Source organism: Molossus molossus, unplaced genomic scaffold, assembly GCF_014108415.1.
Source record: "Molossus molossus isolate mMolMol1 unplaced genomic scaffold, mMolMol1.p scaffold_m16_p_22, whole genome shotgun sequence".
NCBI lineage: Eukaryota > Metazoa > Chordata > Mammalia > Chiroptera > Molossidae > Molossus > Molossus molossus.
The window spans coordinates 13,300,075-13,318,641 of record NW_023425358.1 but is presented as its reverse complement, the minus strand read 5'-3'; the positions used below and the strand labels follow the sequence as shown (position 1 = coordinate 13,318,641).

Sequence of the window (18,567 nt, the reverse complement as noted above, 5' to 3'; positions counted from 1 at the left end):
GAAGACAACACCTTGTAAGGTATGATTTAGGATGGAACAGTTCCCTGCAGAAGAGCCCGGAGGCCAATCTTCCGAGCCTTCTGCACTTTGCTCATGAGAAACAGGGCTTCCTGAGTTTTGCTCTCAACAGATAAGCCCTCCAGTTTCAGCTGAAGTGAGTGTTGGGCTGGTACTTGTCTGAACCCTTTTGCCCACACTCTTTACACTTAGTCATATCCTGCCTGGCCTTGTTCTTGAATGGGAGGCCATGGTGGGCCTTCTCTCAGTGGCTGGATGGTAAGCTTCCCCGGCAGGGACTGGGTTTCACACATGCGTCCGGAGTCTTCAGCACCAGGCTGTTCCCACCAGGGGCTCAGTAAACACTGTCCACCTTTGAAAGTGCCCTGGAGGCTGAGGAGGGCGCTGCGGGACTCCTGGACTGCTGCTGTCTCTCAGCCAGTCCTTCCCAGGTTTGACTGGGGGTGTCTGGGTCCAATGAACTAGGGTGAGGGGCCTGACTGGGGTTTCCCCTGGAGACAGGATGCCTGGCGCCTTCCCCTTCCCCAAGGAACAGAAACTGAGAAGCCTTCTCCAGGCCAAGATAGGGTGCTCAAAAGAGGGGTGCAGAGAGGGCCTAGTCTGGGGGCGGCAGGTTCAGTCTAGGGACAGGGCACTTGCTGCTGAGCACTAGGGGTGGGCCTCCCGGATCAAGGCCCCTCTTCCTGCTTCACGGTCCCGAGTGAGGGAGGACAGGGCTCACCGCGTGGAGAGCGGAGAAGCCTTTGTTGGGGCTCAGTGTTCGCGGGAGGGTTTGCGGAGGCCGCGCGGGCACATCCATCCGGGTGCGTTCTCAGGTAGCTCCGCGGGCTCCCCCGCCCTCCGGCCCCCACCCCATCCCCGCCGACGCGGCCCCACCCGCGCTATCGCCCAGCCCTTCCTTCTCCTCCTCTTCTCCTCCTCCCGCTCCTCTTCCTCCCGCCCCAGCTCCCAGGCCCGCCCGCTCCCCCGGCCCGGCGCTGTGCGCACGCGTGTCCGCACGTCCCGCCCTGCCGCCCGGCCCGCCTCCCCGCAGGCTGGCCCTCGCGCAGCCCGGCCCCGCGCTCGGGATCGGGACCCGGAGCGCAGCGCAGCCCGTGCGCCCGCCGCGCGCCTAGCGGATCGGAGTCGCGCGAGCCGCCCGCCCGCCCCGCCCCACCCGCCCGGGTGAGTACGCGCCGCGGGCCGCGGGCAGGGGGGCGCAGGAGGCCGGCTGCCGGCCCCCAGCTCCGCGTGGCCGGGAGGGGGTCGGGCCGCACGTGGGCGCAGCCGCGTCCGGACCGGGTGGGCGGCCGGAGCCTGGAATCCTTTCCCTGATTTTCGCGGGAAGCCGTTTCTCTCGCTGTCTCCGAGGGAGCAGACGGGACGGTCCTCTTACCCAGAAAGTTTTCAGCCCGCACCCTGCGCCCGGGCCGAGAGGCGCCCCACCCTCAGCATCCTCTGAGCCATGGTCTCTCACAGCTACCTTGTCAAGCCCAGGGGATCCGTGGGCTGGCTTTCCTGGAGGTGACAGGCTTTGCTGGGTCCGTCCGTGTGCAGGGGTAGCAAGGTCGCCACGCAGAAGCAATCCACGGGGATTGTGCAGGCTGCTTGTGCCCACGGCCTTGGGGCTACCTTGTGGGGGTCTTTGGGCCCAGACCACTGTGCTCAGAGCTCCCTAGGTGGTGGGCAGTGGGGCGGGCTGGGGCTGGGGACAAGGTGTGGTACTTCTAGGGGCAGAACCCAGGGCTCAGCTGTCTGCTCTGGATGCCCGCCCAGAACCCCTGCCTGTAGGGACCTCCTGACTGGCCAGCCCAGCCCTGAGCTGCCAACATGTCTGCCAGGACTAGTACTGCCCCTCATCCCCAGTCTTGGGGGAGGCTCTCCCCGGCCGTAGGAGGCCTGACCTGCCGCTTCCTCAGCTTCACAGATTGGGTTCCGAAGGCCTGGCTTTGGGGGCTTCTCCCTGAAGGCTGGGGTGTAGGCATTGTTGGGGTGCTCACTGTGCATGTCTGACCTCATGGCCCCCCACAAACTGGCTCCCCCACTGCCCTCTCAGGGAAGCCTGTGTTTTCCACCGCCGGAGGGAGGCACAGTGTGGAAGCCAAGTCTAGGCCAACTTATTCTTTCAGAACCTCGGACGGACCCGGTATGGGCCAGGCTGTCACAACAGGCAGAACCAGTGTGGCTCTCTTTTGAGCTGTGCTCGGCCACCTGCCTCCAGACCCTGGCCAGGCATGTGCCAGGAAGTTCTAAACGTGTTGATATTGTTAAGTGCTTTAAAAGGCGCCTGCACGGAGGAAGGCGTCTGTGTGCTGTGATGTTTCTCCCACACGTTCTCTTCAAAGTTGCCCATGATTCTAGAGAGGGTGCCTGGGAGCGGCCAGCTGTTTGAGGACCAGAAATGAACTTCTGGGACCTTTCCTCTTTTCTGGGAGCTGGACAGTAACCCTCCCGCCTGAACCCAGGTGGCCCAGGTCCCTCTGACCTGCTCCCAGCTCTGCTCCTGTCTCCACTCCAAGTGCTCTTCGAATGCCCCCCGCACCCCGCATCAGTGTGCCGGGTGGGAGAGCCTAGGCTGGCCCATGGGCCCTGGGTCCTGCAAAGAGTTGAGGAGAGTCACAGTTGAGGTCGGCTCCCCTAGAGTCCAAGTTGACAGGGGTTAGGAGGAGTTAGGAGTGGGAGGTGAGAGTTCCCTACTTGGGCTGTGTGCGGGCCGAGAGGCCTGGAGGCCCAGGCCCAGGCGCCTGACCCCTTCAGGGCTGCCTTCACTTCCCTCCTGCCCTCCTGCCCCAAAGCAGTGACCCCCTCCCCACTCCTTTCCAGCCCTTTTAGATCCGAAGGATCCAGTTCCCTGTGTAGAACCCCAAATCTGCTCCTTTCTGGAGTTGTAACAAATTCTAGAAATGACACTCCCTTCACCGGCAGGGACAGAGAGGCCAGGCCACATTCTGTGCTCCAGCTAAACCCGTGGTCGTTTCGCAGTTAAGCCACATGGCCTGGTGCTGCCCTGCGTTGGGTGCCTCTCTGGGCACAGTCTGGGTCTCTCCTCGGAGACGCTGTGAATTCCACCTCTCAGAGTGGTTCCCAGGTGTGCACCCTCCGTCCAGGGGAAGGGTCACTGTACCTCAGAACAATACCAGACACGGTTCCAGCCCACAGGCGATGTCCTGAGAGCGTCCCTCTAGGTCATCAGTGTCAGAGTATCCCAGGGCCACAGACTGTGACTGAGGCTGCCACCGAGCCTAGCCAAACTCGAGGCCTCTGAGATGGAGGCAGGGTACTGGAGAGCAAGCCTGTCAGGGGGTGAGGTGTGGCACCCCAGAAATCCAATAGAACCCGTTCCGTCGCTCCTGACCCCTCAGTGGCCCTGTGGTTAGACCTCCCTGCAATGCTCACTGGCCCACAAGATCCTCCTTCCTGCTCAGGATTCAGGGCCTTGACTTAACTTTCTGTCGGAGGAGGAAATAACTGGTGTAGGCAGGGTTCTGTGGTGCAGCCTGTCAGTCCCTGTCTGTCCTGCAGGAGTGTTCTGAGTGCTGCCCAACGAGGCTTCCCCTGAACCCTGCCTTCGTCAGACCCCGTTCCCCGAGCGTGTGTGTGGGTGAGAGAGACGCTCTTTCTCCTACAGATGTAGGAAGTGGTCAAGTGTAACCAGTGAAAGCCAGCAGTGTGTGATGCCTGGGCCAGGTCTGGGGTTTCAGATCGGTGCCCCTGAGCCCAGCAGGGGCTGCACTCTGCCAGGGGGTTGGCCGGGTTGGTTGCTCTCCAGGTTTTGGAGGGACATAGGTGTCCCGAGCTACAGGTTTCCTTTGAGTCCTGGTCCCTTGTCTGGGACCAGGAGGCCTTCAGTCCTATTTCTGCCCACTGCACCCCCTGCAGAAAGGTGATGTGGTCACTCAAGGATCTGAAGCCCCAGCTTCTGCCCCCGCCCAGCAGGGAGGAGGGTGCTGCTGCTGGGGCCGAGGGGAGGTGCAGGCTGGCGAGGTCCTCGGTTGTTGTGGTCCCTTCTTCCTGCCTGCAGCTTCACACCAAAGCCCACGTGGGCCAGGGGTCCAGGCTCTGCCGCCCTGGGGGGAGGAGGTGGAGGATGGTGGTGGCGAGAAAGAGGACAGAGACCAGTTTGCATAGTGCTGGGCCAGCACACTGTCTTTCTGCCTCGGGTCCAAAACGCCCACGGTGCGGGTCCCCGGGCTGCCGTGTTGCCGCCTGTGCCCACGATCTGTCCTGTGTCCTCTGCTCGTGCCTCCTCTGTCAATACCCGTCCTTGTAACAAAAAGGGACTTAGCAAATGCCAAGGAGTTACTATGTATCAGTCCAGCGCAAACCAAAAGCCTGGGCCAATAAACTAAAAGAACAAGGTGTGCTGGACACCGACTGCGTCACTCCGGGTAGGCCTCACTCGGCCCCGTTAAGCCCGTGGAGACATGAAGGATGGAGACCAGGGGGATTAAACTACTGGGCCAAGGTCACACAGCCCGTAAGCAGCGGAGCAGGGACCATACCCAGGCTTGTTCCCAGACCCTGTGCGTTGCAGTCGGCTCTCCACTGCTCCCTGAGCTCCCCTCCCCTGTCCTGCGATCCGTGAGCAGGCTGAGGCTCCGAGGTGGGAAGGGGTGTGCTCGAGGTCACAGTGTCTGGGCGACAAAGGGGACCGGAAACCCTCCCGACTCCCAGCCTGGAGCTCTGTGTGCGGCCCCGAACACCACCTCTCTGCCTGCTCATCCAGGAATCCCACAGCCCGAGTCCAGCCCTCTCATCTGGGCAGGGAGGGTCCCCTTCCCCCTCCCAGCAGCCAGCCTGTCCCAGCCTCCACCTCTCCGCTTTCCCAGTGGTAATTGCTTCCATCTGGCCTGCCCGCCTGCCCCATGCCTTTGGAAAAGGCTGCCGCCCACAGGGCTGCGGGGCCTCATCCGGCAACCGGGGCAACACGTCGGGAAGGGGGATGCCCTCTGTGGGGTAAGCACGAATCGGCCAAGGTGGCCGCTCCCGGTGCCTGGCATCCCCAGATTCCTGCCAGGCCGGAGCGCCTTTGCCCCATGCAGCCCAAGGCCTGAGAGGCTCCTTCGAGGCCCACTTCTCAGTCCAGGGGTGAACTCCCCATCTGCCCTTAGGGGTTGCTCAGGTCAGGAGTGGGAGGCCCCGGTGGAAGGGACAGCAGGAGAGCAGTGGTGCAGGGGGTGCACGGGGGACCCTCTGCGTCAGGGTCATGGGAGGTGAGTGAAGCAGGGACTCATGGTGGCAGAGGCTGAGGGACCCCAGAGCTTGGACAGGTGAAAATGGAGCCGATTTGTTTTCTGTGGTCCTGAGCAGCCGGCTCAGAACCAGCAGCACTGGATGAAACCTCACGTTTGGTCTTGATATGAATAAAAGAACGCTTGCGCTTGGTGACAGCACGTCGGCGCTCCGTGCCTCCCTCGCCTCCGGTTGTGTCCGGCGAGCCAGGCGGGGACCCCAGCGGGGCCTCAGCCTGGGCATCTGGACCTTTCAGGAGCCTGCTTCTGCCTGAGGAGGGTCAAGCTCCTTATCACGGAAGAGGTTCAAGTGCAGACCGTGACCTGGACAGGGACACTCCAGGGGAAACAGGCATGGAGGACGCGTTTGCTGTGTGGAATGGGGTTGGGAACATTTATGGCATTTTCCTCCCTGAGATTTTACGGATCTAGTCTGAGCTCCAGGAACCTGTCTGTCCTGTTCCCTGCTATCTCCTTCATGCCTCGAGTGGCATCCAGCAACTAATAGCTAAATAAATAGTTGTTTGATGAATGAATGCAAGGTGGAGCTCGGGTTTCTGATCTTGTCTTCACTGTGTCCCTGCTTTGCTCAAGAGCTTCCCTTTGGACAGGTGAGCTGTGTGTCAGAGAAGGGCCTGCCCCCTCCCCTTCAGACGCTGGAGGGGCAGGCAGGAGCCCCGGGGGGGCTGGGGGGAGCATACCCCTTGAGGGCGTGCCCTCATCCCTCCCAGTGTCACCCCTCCTCAGCCCACCCTCAGGTCCTGCACACGCTGGTCCCGACTCCACCTCCTGTCCCTGACGTCAGCCCTCTCCTCCTGTTTGGGGCCAAGAAAGGCACCCTGAGGGGTATAACCGTCTCTCAGGGGTCCAAGGAAGTGAGGGCCAGGGAGGAGGGGTTCACCCTATCATTGCTTCAGCCCAAACAGCTCCCCTTTTATTTCTTAGACAGACTGGGTTTCCACATAAAATTTCATACAAAAGTGGGACAGAGGGTTTTCTTGGCTGCCCTCCGCCTGCAACTCCAGCCTCTGTCCTCTGAACCCTCGCTGATGACCCGGCGCACTCCCTGTCCTGTGCCCAGCTGAGCCCAGGGGGACCACAGAGGGCAGGAGCCGAACCCTGACCACAGACAGGGTGGGGGCCGTGAGCCGACTTCCTGTACACCAGGGTGTTTCTTCCCTGGTGCACGGCCTTAACACCTCTGAAGGAGGAGCGTTCAGATCAGACCTCAGTGCCCTGGACGCCGGCTGGTGTATTTTATGTGATTCGGGGTGTGGGGCAGAGAATGGAGTGTCTACCCGCTGGCCCTGGAGAAAAGGGCGTGTCCATGCAGGAGTCGCTCCTGCGGACACCCCTGGTGTCTAGTCCCAGCTATGTGACCTCTGACAGGTCTCCGATGTCATTGGTTTTCTATAAGCACCTCTGTTAATTGGGCTGTTGATACCTGCCCCACCTCACACGATCGCGATGCATCAGTGAAACAAGCGTGCAAAACTGGACGAAGCCTCAGCCCCGCAGGGCAGGGCCTGCCTGCTCACCGTGGTGGCCCCGGCACCTGGCACCCACTCAGGAACTGTTTCTTTCTGCGAATCTTGCTGTTCAAGGTCACAGACTAGCTCTGCCTCCAGGCAGGGGGCTGCCTAAGGAGTGACCCTGGTCCCTGCCCCTCCATCTCACCCCTGTTGCCATCTGGTTTTGTGCTCTGGGGTCCTGGTTCTACTCAGCCTTCCTGTTCTGCAAGTCCCAAGGGTGCGGGCTGCCTGGGCAGTGCCCACCGTCCTGCTGCTCCTGGACTGGCTTGTGGGGCCCAGTGTGAGCTCAGAGCTGCTAGGACACGTGTTCGTGAGGTGGGGGCAGTCCCCCAGGGGTGGGCTAGGTTGCTGACCCCCTTCTTTTCTTGCTCCTCTTAGGTCCTTTCCCTCCCTTTCTTTTCCAGTCTTTTCTGGCTTCCTCCCCTTTTCCGCCTTTAGATTCAGTCATCTCTCTTCCTTGGTGCCGCCTCCTCTTTTCCCCTTGGTCCTCCCCCTCCTCTGCCAGCCCGTAGCATCCAAGGAATGATCCTGACCGGGGCAGCTGGACTTGGTGGGCGCCCTGCGGGGCTGGGGGTTCAGGGCACCTCCTGTTGTGAGCAGGTCCGGGTTTTCTAGTGGGGGCTCTGCCAGCAGCTGGCTGGGGAAGGGGCACGGCCTGCCCGAAGTGTGGCGTAGCTCCGGGGCCTCCCGCCGCCTCGGGCCTCTTCCTGGGCAGGGCAGGGGAGCGTGTCCTGGAGCCTGAGGGTCTCCAAAGAAGAGCTGGCCAGTGGGGTTTGCTGGCCTCTGACCTCTGCCCTCCACCCTCCTCTCCCCAGAGCTCCAGCTCTTTCCCCAGGCGTACCCGCTGGGATGGAGGCGGCTGGCCAGAGCAGGGAGGAGGTTTCTGCTCAGACGCCTTCCAGGTGAGCACACACAGTGTCGTGCTTGGGCTGATTGATGTGTGTATATGTGTGTGTGCGCGCTCTGGGAGCGTGCGGATGAGTGTGTGCAGGGGTCGTGTGTGACAGAACATGGACACAAACATGGTGCACTTCGAGGGTCTGAGCCCCTCCAGGCCCGCTGCTGCAGCCCTGCTCCTGGCCCGGAGCTCCCCTGTGGTCTTGGTGACCCTGGCTTCGCACTGTGGCTGTGTTCTGTCCTGGGGACCAGCTGGTCTCCTGCTGTGGCCCCACGCAATGGTGATTGATCCCTGGCCACCCGTTCGGCTGCCCGGGGGCCCTGAGGCCAGCATTTGCTCACCCCACCCCCCAAAATGGAGGCATGTGGGGGCTTCCTGCCTGGTGTCTCAGCCCTGCCAAGGCGGAGGGAATGGGGAACAGCTGCGCTGGCTGAGCCCAGCGCCGTATGGATGTGGTTTGACAACAAAGCTCCCTCTGTGTGTTCTCAGGCCCCTTACATAACGGGCAGGGAGTCAGGCGGGAGGAGGTGGGGACCGGGACAGGGAGACACCAGGATGGGTGGCTGGAGAGGGCACAGGGACCAGGAGGAGAGGGAAGGGGAGCAAGGGGGGGGGGGGAGAGAGAGAGACCATGGAGAAAGGGAGGGAAGAGGAGAAAAAGCTTGTCCTGACCCTACAGCTCTACTTCCTTTTCCTGGGGTGGGAGGGAGGTAATGTCCACATCTCCCACCTTTTGCCCTGTTGATGCCTTGTCTTCCCCTTTGAGTCCCAACCAGCCTGGACACGTGGCGCAGGGGACTGAGGAGGGGCTGGGGACCTGGGAGGGAGGCCAGAAGGGGTTTGGGACTGGGCCTACGAGTCCGTCCTTAGCCCAGCCCCACCCTGTAACCAAACACATTCCTTAAAGATGGGAATCATTCTCCTTTACTCATTTTTTTTTTTTAATTTGACTTTTTGTTTTAGTGAGAGAGAGAAAATGTTGATTTATTGCTCCACTTATTTATGCCTTCATTGTTTGATTCTTACATGTGCCCTGACTGGGAATCGAACCTACAACCTTGGCACATGGGGATGACGCTCTAACCAATTGAGCTGCCTGACCAGGGTCCTCCTCTATTCTTGGTTGTCTGCTCCCTCCTCCCAGGCCCCGGGCCGGCTCCCGCTGCCCCTCTGGCCGCCCGCTTCCTAGTGTTGCTGAGTCCGCTGACCCTGTCTGCACCGGCGGGCAGCCCCCGAGCCCGCCCCACTCACACTCATGCCCCAGCCACGGCCTCCTGCAGCTCCAGACCCCCGCCCACCCCTCAGAGGCCCTTTGGTCCGGTGTCCTGCTGTCTCCTCCCTCAGTAATCAGACCCTCTCTTCTCACCATCACTGTTTCTGCAGCTGCCCAAATAGAGTGAGAAGGAAAGGTTCTCTCTCCGGAACAGCTGGACTGGCAGGCCAGGAGGGCCAGGTGAGCTGGCCGGCTTCAGTGCTCTTGGTGGTGGGAGGTGCCCTGTACCAGGGCCCTGACCCTGTCAGCTCCTAGGTGGGAGAAAACACCCCGGGAAGAGGCCAGGAGGTCCGTGGGGCCTTCAGGTGGGGCCCGGGCTCCTAGGCTGGCCTGGTCCCCTACATTTTCTCAGGGTCTGTCTTCTGCGCCTCGGTGTCTTCTGGCACAGGCTTTCTTGGAACAGGGTGGGTTTGAGCCCCAGGGTCGTACTTACCCCTAGGCCGCAGGGATGGACAGGGCCGGCCCCTTAAGAACAAGGATGGCTCCTAAAAGGGCAGGGAGGAGCTGTTGGCAACCCCAAGTTCTCCTGGGCATAAGTGACAAATACAGGGAAACACTTGACTTGACCCCTGGCATGCCCTCAGTTAGACTTAGGGTTTCTGCCCAGGGGGTATGCTGTCCACTGGGACACTGCTCGCTGGAGAGGTGGTGTGGGCAAACCCAGACCTGCTGAACTGGCTCTAGGCTGGACTCCTCAGTGCCCAGGCCCTGACCCGCCCATCCTGCCCTCCCCCCACCTCCCTGAGTCTGGGTCCTGGGCGGATCTGAAATTGCTAAGGCCTCAGGGCTTGAACTCAGAAGGTCTGGGGCTGAGGCAAGTGGCTGGAGGAGGGCCTAGGAGTTTCCTGGATTCGTGTGGGGTGGGCCAGGGAGACAGTCCCTGTCACTGGGATCAGGATTAGGTGCCCGGACACGCTGTGAGGATGGTGAGTGAGCACTGTGAGGGCGCTGGGCAGGGTTGCTCTCCACAGCTCCAGGCTGCCAGACGACAGCCCCCTGCCCCTGGGGCACCCCAGTGAGGCTGTCTTCATGCCCTGGCTTTCCTGCAGCTCTCTCCAGAGCCACCTTCCCAGGCGCCCTTCCTGGGAACTGGGCGAGACTGGGCCGGGCAGAGGACTTCCCTTTACCGGACTCCGGCAGAGATCCCTCCAAGGCTGAATTAGCCACTCCCAGCTCCTCTGGGAGCTTCAGGCTCCCTGGCTGGAAGCTCCAGGGACCTTCAGCCTAACAAACAAACTCTGCTGGAGCCCGAGCTGATGGTTAAGAAGCCCTGTGGGCAGTGCCCTGCGCCGTGGGATGGGGGAAGAGATCGCCCTGGCAGAGGGGGTCCAGCGGCCCCCAGAAGCTGTATGTTGGGAGTAGGGGTGGGAGGCAGGGAAGGAGGGCGAGGAATGTGTGTGTAGCAGTTACCATGGTCCTACGTCTCCAGTGTTTGTTTTGGGTGCGCACCTGTGCTTGAGCAAGGATCGGTGTGTTTGTGCAGAGATGCGTGTGTAGGTTTTTGACCCTGGGAGGCTCTGAGTGGGCCAGAGCCAGGTTGGCCTAAAAAGGGCTCAGTGCTATCCCAGTGCCTCCAGGCTCTGGGTGTGGGTGGGCCCCTGAGCACCACACAGGGGCTGGGCGAGCCCCGGACAGAGGTGGCCCTGGATCATTTCTAAGCACCTGCCAGCTCTCCAGCCGGCATTCCCACCGGCCCTGGGCCCCGGCGTGCCGCCAGAGGTCGGCACCTTCCCTAGCTGCACCTCGCTGCCCCTCCTTCCCTTCCCTTAACCTTTCCTCGCACGAGAGTCCTAGACGAAAAGCCTACCTGATGGGAAGAGGCCTGTCCTTCGGCTCTCTGTCCCCAGGGGACAGGCTGATGCCGGAACTGGAGGTCTCGGTTTCCCTTTTATATGGTTTTATTCCCTCTCCAGAGACCCCACCTGCCCCTACATGCACGGCGTCCCCCTTTTCATACTCTCTCCCCGCCCCCAGAAGCTGCAGCCCTATGGGCGCCTGCTAGGAATTCAGGAGTGGCCCCTCTCCTGCTGATGCCCTGCAACCGCTTCGTTCCAGAGTCACTATTGCAGGCCGGTCTGCACCCGGTGCTGACCAGATGTACCGGTGATGGAAGAGGGAGGCTCCAGTCCGCAGCAGTGAGCGTCCCTGCTGGAGCTGGGGGCCAGGGGAGAGGTTTCCGTGTCGGAACCGTTGCTGCTCCCGTGCCCTCCGAGGAACGCAGTGCTGCCGGCCCCACACGTGGGCCAGGGCTGGCCTTTACCCAGCTCTGCAGAGATGCCAGGCCTGGGTGTTGCCCTGCAGTGTCCCTGCTTGGGGACTTTGGGAGCACCTGCTCTGGACAGAGATGCCATTCTGGAAATAAGGCACCGCTCCAGTGATGGGGGTGCTGCTTCTGGCGCCCAGTGGGCAGTGCCCTGCGCCACAGGCCGGGGGGAGAGAGTGCCCTGGCAGAGGGGACCCAGCGCCCCCAGAAGCTGTGGAGAGGGAGTGCTGCTCTTCCCCGGTCGAGGATCTGTGCCAAGCCCTGTTGGGGTGGCTGTCAGGTGGACCCGATCAGGCGCCTTGGCACCGACTCTAGGAGATGCTGGCTTCCCAGTGTGTCCTCCTTCCCTAACCCACTCCATGCTCCTCGCCTCCTCAGCCTGGGCCTCGAGCCTGGCCACGCTGTGGGATGTGCGTTTAGAGCAGGGTACAGCCTGGCTGCCGACGCACCCCCTTCTCTGCTGAGCAGCTGCGTGTGTCCCTGGCGGCATGTGCCGTGGCCTCAGGGTCCCGGAGGAGAGTGAGTGTGGCTGCGGACCCCTCCCTTTCTGGGCTGGGCGGAGTCCAGTGGACCCCAGACAGCTCTCCCTAGATCCCTGGGTGGCAGAGAGCACAGAGGTTCTGAGCAGTGCAGACTGTTTGAATCCTTCCTTCCTGGCCCCAGCACCTTCTAGCTGCCTGACCTCGGGACCTGTAGCTTAATTGCTCTGTTCCTCAGTTTCTTCTTCTGTCAATCAGGATGAAAGCAGACCCCCCACAGTGTTTTACAGATGGAATGAGATTGTGCATGGTGGCTGCAGGTCAGCACGGAGCTTCTAAAAATGAGAGCCCAGGGCTGTTGCCCTGTGGATGCCCTCCTGGGACTACTCATGAGACCTGGATGAAGTCCAGGCTCCTGGGCTGCCTGTGATGTCCTTCACCACCTGGCCCTAGGGGCCTTCCCGGCACCGCCGTCCGCCCTTCCCTTCGTTCCGTCAAAACTGTCTGCTTTCGGTTCCTCACACACAGCCTCAGGGTCTCGGTTCTTCTCAGTCTGGAACCTCCCCCCTCCCCGCTGGCTGCCCGGCTCCTGCTCCCCTGTCCTGTCTTACTGGCCTCGCAGGAGGCATCATGGTCACGTGACATGACTCACTTGTTTGTTTGTTGTCTGTCTCTCCCCAGCAAGGTGTGCATTCCAGGGACACGGCCTGTTTCCGCGTCGTAGGCCCTCGGTCCCTCGGGCTCTGCTTTCTGTTGGGCTGCCCGGCCTCACAGTGTCCTGGGAGGCCTTGGGACCCCAGCCACCCTTGGGGCTGTTCTTCAAAATGAGCCCTTCTGAGGAGCAAGTAGAGGAGGAGGAGGGTCCATGTCCTGGACCCACATGGGCTCAGTCCTTGGGGTGACTCACTTAATTGACTAGCTGTAGGATGTAGATACGTATGAGCCAAAGGTGTCATGAGTGACTCCCGCGGAGGCCACACCACTCATAAAAAGGGTATCTTTATGTCTTTTTGAGCTTAGAGGAAATGACACATGGAGGCAAATAGTGACAGGATGGCAGTGCCAGCTGCTTCTGGAACCGCCCCCATGTGGGTACACCCAGATGGTTGCACGGGGCTGTGTAACGTGCTGGAGGAGGGGGGCGGGCTGCTCTGCTCCAGGTGATGTCCACCAGCTCACGCAGAGCCTCCCTGTGAAGCAGAGCCGATGAGCCCTGTCGTTGGGCCCAGTCCTGCACCAGGGCACCTGGTGTGACAAGCAGAGGGACGGCTAGACCCACTCCCCACTCACCCCAGACCTGGCCGTGCACACCGGTGTGTGTAACTGCTCCTGGGGCCCTGCTCCTGCCACCCTGTGCCCGTGGAGTGGGACACGAAGAGAGACGAGAGTGGCCCGTGTCCTCTGGCTCTGTGAGAGGGGCAGTCGACTCTTCCCCTTCCCCATGGTAAGGACCCTTAGAGCTCCTCTCACCCTCGTGTCCAACTGGGTAATAGAAGCGTAGTGCTGTGTGTTATCCCCATTCGACCCCACAGACAACCTGAGACCTGTCCGACACCCACACGGCCAGTGGTTGATCGGACTTGAAGTCTGGGTGTGTGAGACTGCAAAGTTCATATTCCTGATTTTTTATTCTTCTCCTTTTAGCAAGTTTTTAGTTGAAAGTGTATCACACTCGCCAGTTTAAAAAGTTAAACATACAAAAGGATATATGATGAAAAGAGATTGTCTCTTCCATTCCGGACCCCTGTCCCCAGGCTTCCCTCTGCTGAGGTAGCCACCTAGTTTTTTCTGCATCCTTCCAAATAATTTGATGTACAGACTGCATGTCCCTTATGGGTGTCCCGTATGTGTGTCCCGTATGCATGTCCCGTATGCATGTCCCGTATGCATTTCCTGTATGTATGTCCCATATGCATTTCCTGTATGTATGTCCTGTATGCATTTCCTGCATGTATGTCCTGTATGCATGCTTGTCTCTTGTTAAGAGCACATTTGAAGATATGCAGAGCACTGTTCTCCACCTGCCTTTAAGCCCTGGCCGGTTTGGCTCAGCTCTAGAGCGGTGGCCTGTGGTCCATAGAGACCCGGGTTCGGTTCCTGCTAAGGGCATGTACCTCGGTTGCAGTTTGTCCCCGGCCCTGGTTGGGTCGTGCGGGTGGCAACCACTCAGTGTGTCCCTTTCACGTCAATGTTTCTCTCTCTCTCTCTCCCTCCCACTCTATCTGAACAAAAAATGGAAAAATGTCCTCGGGTGAGGATAAAAAAAAAAATCAGTACCGTCCTCTGGAGACCATGTGACAGCAGCACGTGGCATGTGCACCCTCTTCTCACATGTTTAGTGTCCTGTTGTCTGTGCCTTGATGGTCAGCAGGTCTCTGCATATATTTTCGAGTTGTGTCCATCTTTCGCTGTTACAAATAGGGCGGCTGTAAAGGTCTTGATAGAAAAATCCGTGCACATGAAAGGAAACTTGTCTGTGGAGTAAACTTCCAGCCATGGGAATTCCCGGACTGAAGGGGATTTTGGTAGATGATGTCAAATCACCTCCCAAAAGACTGCTGGGGTTTCGCTTCCATCAGCCTGGTGCCCCAGCTCCAGGCGCAGAGCGGGGTCCTGCCCTGGAACTCGGCTGATAAGAAGGGTGAAAAATAGTGTCTCTGCCACATGGAATTTTCCAATGTAGATGCAAATCTTTCCCTGGGTGCCTGTTACATTTACCAAAAATTGTATATTCATGTCCTTGGCCAACTTAAAAAATTTTGTTTACTTTTTCTTACTGATTAGCACATTACAAGTTAACGGAATTAACTAGTCTGTTCCACGTACATTATAGATATTTCCCCCTTTTTTCATTCGTCTTTTAACTGCTCTCTTCTTTCACTGGTGTACATTTCCATGGGCTGAAGGTACCAATTCTTTTCTTTTAGAGCCTCTGAATTTTTGTCTTAAAAATAATATAACAGCCCTGGCCAGTTTGGCTCAGCGGTTAGAGCGTCGGCCTGCGGTCCAGAGAGACCCGGGTTCGGTTCCCGCTAAGGGCATGTACCTCGGTTGCAGTTTGTCCCCGGCCCTGGTTGGTCATGCGGGTGGCAGCCACTCGATGTGTCCCTTTCACGTCGATGTCTCTCTCTCTCTCTCTCTTTCTCTCTCTCTCTCTCTCTTTCTCTCTCTTACACTCCCTTAGACTTGACCTGAACAAAAGAATGGAAAAATGTCCTCGGTTGAGGATAAAATACACACACACACACACACACACTTAATATAACAGACCCTCAGTAATAATCAGCCATGTTGAACAAATGTGCATGTTTTCCCATCTGACATCAGATTTTTCTTTAAGAAATAAAATACCACACATATAGCACAAAAGCCTTGCCCCCGTCCCGTCCTCTGTCTTCCCAGAATGTAACACTTACTTAAATTTGAAAGCCCCCCTGTGTCTTATTATCTTAAACACACAGTATTTACACACGTACACATGCACACAATATTAAACTTACGAATGCTGTGGTGTTAATGCACCCACCACATCTCTATAGCTTTCTCTTTTGGAGTTTGTACTTTTATTTATTTACACATGCACACACACCCCCACAGTATCACTTGGTGGGTTTTTAACTTTGAAGCACAGCCGCGCACTGCTCAACGGCAGGAATGCGTCCTGAGAAAGGCATCGCCAGGCTGTTTTGTTGTGTGAACGGAACAGCGTGCTCACTGCGCAACAAGGATATATGGTGCAGTCTGTTGCTCCTGGGCTACAAACCTGTCCAGCGTGTGACTGTACAAAACAACAGGAGATTAAATCGAGCCCACGAGGGAAGGGTGCAATCCGGAGATGCTGGGAAGCACGCAATCCATGAGGCTGCTGCTGGCGAAACACGGCACACTGTTTCCCAGAAAACTTTAAAAAAAAATAAATATATTAAAATGATAATATAGTAAGTAGTCCTGTACCATCATTCTCAAGTACTGCATCCTGGACCTAACTACACGGCTGTACTTGCACATGCCTAGCAGCACGGTGGGCTTACTTACACCAGCTCACCAGGAGCACGTGAGCAGTGGCTTGTGCTCCAGCATTGCATGGCTGTGACGTCACTGGGGATAGGACTTCTCCAGCCTCATTGTCATCTCTGGGACCCGCCCTGTGTATGTCGACCGAAAAGTCAGTACGCGGTACATGCCTGTGATGGATGGATCCATGTTCACGTATCTGTTTGCCACACTTTGAAAGATTGGCCTCATGTTTTGGGTTTATCCAAATTGACCCATACAGAGTGTTTTCTTCAGTTGAAATGGCTGTACAGTATTCAGTTGTCTGAATGTACCACAGTTTATTCCACCTTCCCTCCTGGACATGTAAGATATTTCCATTCTTCTTCTTTTTTTTTTTTTTCCCCCTTTATTGATTTGAGAGAGAGAGGAAGAGAGAGATAGAAACATCATTGAGACAAAACATCAATTGGCCGCCCCCTGCATGCCCCCCACTGGGGATTGGGCCCACAACCTGGGCATGTGCCCTGACTGGAATTGAACTGGTGACCTCTTGGTGCATGGGTCAGTGCTCAACCACTGAGCCACACCCATTCTTTTGCTGTGCCACAGTGCTGTGATAAACATCCTTAATGGGTGCACACATATAAGGGTGGGTCACTCTGGTTGATGCCTCATGAGGAATTACTGGACTGTGAAGTGTGCATAACTTCAGTCTTACTAGATTTTGTGAATTGCCCTTCCAACCCTTTACATTGATGGGCTCCTGCCAGCAACATACAAGAAATGATAAGTTCAGTTTCATCTGCGTTCCCTGGTCACTAGTGAGATTGAACACTTGTTTTTTTCTAAGTTCCCCTGATTTAATTTAATCTTATCTCATTTTGTCTTTTTTTTTAAGCCTCATCTGAGGATATTTTTTTCCGTTGATTTTTTGTTTTAGAGAGAGTGGAAGGGAGTGCCCGGCCAGTGTGGCCCGTGGTGGAGCATCGACCCATGCACCAAGAGGTCGCTGGTTCTATTCTTGGTCAGGGCACATGCTCAGGTGGTGGGCCAAATCCCCACTGGGAAGCATGCAGGAGGCGGCCAATTGATGTTCTCTCTCATCAATGTTTCTATCTCCTTTCCCCTCTCCCTTTCTCTCTCTCTCAAATCAGTAAAGGAAAAAAATTTTTCTAAAAAGAGAGATAGTGGAAGGGAGGGAGGGAGGGGTGCAGAAAGAGAGAGAGAAACATTGATGTGAGAGAGACACATCGATTGGTTGCCTCCTGCACATGCCCCTGAACAGGGCTGGGGATTGAACCTGCAACCCAGGTATGAGCCCTTGACCGGGAATCAAACCCATGTCCCTTTGGTCCATGCTCTAACCACTGAACCACAGCGGCCAGGGCTTTATTTTATTTATTTTTTAAATCTATTCACAGAGATGTCTAGCAAAAAACATTTTAGTAATCAAAGTAGTTTTAAAATTCTGTGTGCCCCACTATTTCATGAGAAAATGTTGAACACCATAATCCTCTGATTTGAAAACTAGATAAACTGGGAAGGCTTTATTAAACTATTGATAAGTTAGCTTCTTTAAAGCTAAAAAAGTAAGAAGGTAAGTTCTGTTTTGGGCATAAGTGAAATATTAAACTTAAATAATGCTGTGGTATTAATACATTCATTTCTCTCTGCTTTTCTTTTTTTGAGTTCATATTTTATTTATTTACCAATTTTTATTATTTCGTTACAGTTGACATGCAGTATTACTTTGTAGTAGTTTCAGGTGTACATAGACACCTGCCTGGCACCATTCATAGTCGTTACAATGTTACTGACTGTGTTCCCTGTACTTTCTTTACATCTTCATGACGGTTCTGTGACTACCAGTCTGTACCGCTTAATCCCTTCACCTTTTCCCAGCCTCCCATGAACATTTTTTTTATAGTCATTTGGTGTTTGAGTTAAATCTGTGAAATACCTTTTTCTGTCTTTTATTCTGTTTGGTTCCCTGGTCTTTGATTGATTTGAAGGAGTGGTGATATATCCAAGTATTTGTTGATTATGTGTCTTGTGTCTGACTTGTCCAAGGCCAGGACTTTGAACCACTGCACCACTGTCCCTGCTGGGGGTCGACCTGCTTGGGGAGGATCTCTTCCTCAGATGGGAAACCGCCCAGGTGGGGGTCTGGCCAGGGGCCTGGGCACTGTCTCTAGGAGGCGCTGCACAGGGAAAGAGGAAACAGCTTCTCCGGTGTGGCTCCTCCCTCTCCCCAGCACAGCGTGGCCCCTGAGTCTCAGCCCTTGGGATCCATGCTCGTGCAGGCCAGGTCTGACCGGCAGTGCCCCTCTCTCCTGGGCAGCGGAGTAATGTCCCCTGCAGCATATGCAGTGGGCCCAGCGCCTGGACGAGAGGTGAGTGCCAGGCTCAGCCAGTGTTGTGGCCGGACTTGCCCTGTGGCTCTCACTGTGGTTATAAGGTGCCCTTCAGCAAAGCTTGTTTGAAAAAGAAAGGTTTATTACTTACAGGACCGGGGCTAACACTACACAGGTGGGGCCGCAGGGTGAGGCTGTGGGGTTGGGGTGGGGATAGGTGGCCTAGGGTTCTGCTTTAATTGGGCGTAAAAGTTGTCAACATAAGAAACATTTGAATCTGTACCTTATTTTATATGTTATCACAGAGGTCCCATGGGCAAGAGAAGAAATACATAATAAGCCTGGCCGGTGTGGCTCAGTGGTTGAGCGTCGACCCATGCACCAAGAGGTCAGCGGTTCGATTCCCGGTCAGGACACATGCCCAGGTTGTGGGCCCGATCCCCAGTGAGGGGCATGCAGGAGGCAGCCAGTCGATGTTCTCTCTCACCGATGTTTCTATCTCTCTCTCCCTCTTCCTTCCTCTCTTTCTAAAATCAATAAAGCA

The 18,567-nt window shown here is 57.0% G+C and overlaps 1 protein-coding gene across 5 annotated transcripts in view; it reads left to right on the top strand.

Annotated features, from left to right (window-relative positions):
* Window positions 1-258: 258 nt before the first annotated feature.
* ST3GAL4 (ST3 beta-galactoside alpha-2,3-sialyltransferase 4) overlaps window positions 259-18,567 on the top strand; it is a 30,790-nt gene continuing 12,481 nt past the window's right edge. For 2 of the 5 annotated variants that reach the window (XM_036276853.1, XM_036276846.1), the window contains exon 1: window positions 7,644-7,662. Coding sequence is in view for 1 of the 5 variants with exons in the window: in XM_036276852.1 (XP_036132745.1) it covers window positions 274-276 (3 nt within the window). In the remaining 4 variants the exon portion in view is untranslated. Of the gene's footprint in view, window positions 277-7,640; window positions 7,663-9,092; window positions 9,112-18,567 lie in introns of those variants that run through there. The other 3 variants (XM_036276852.1, XM_036276848.1, XM_036276847.1) reach the window with 3 other exon arrangements.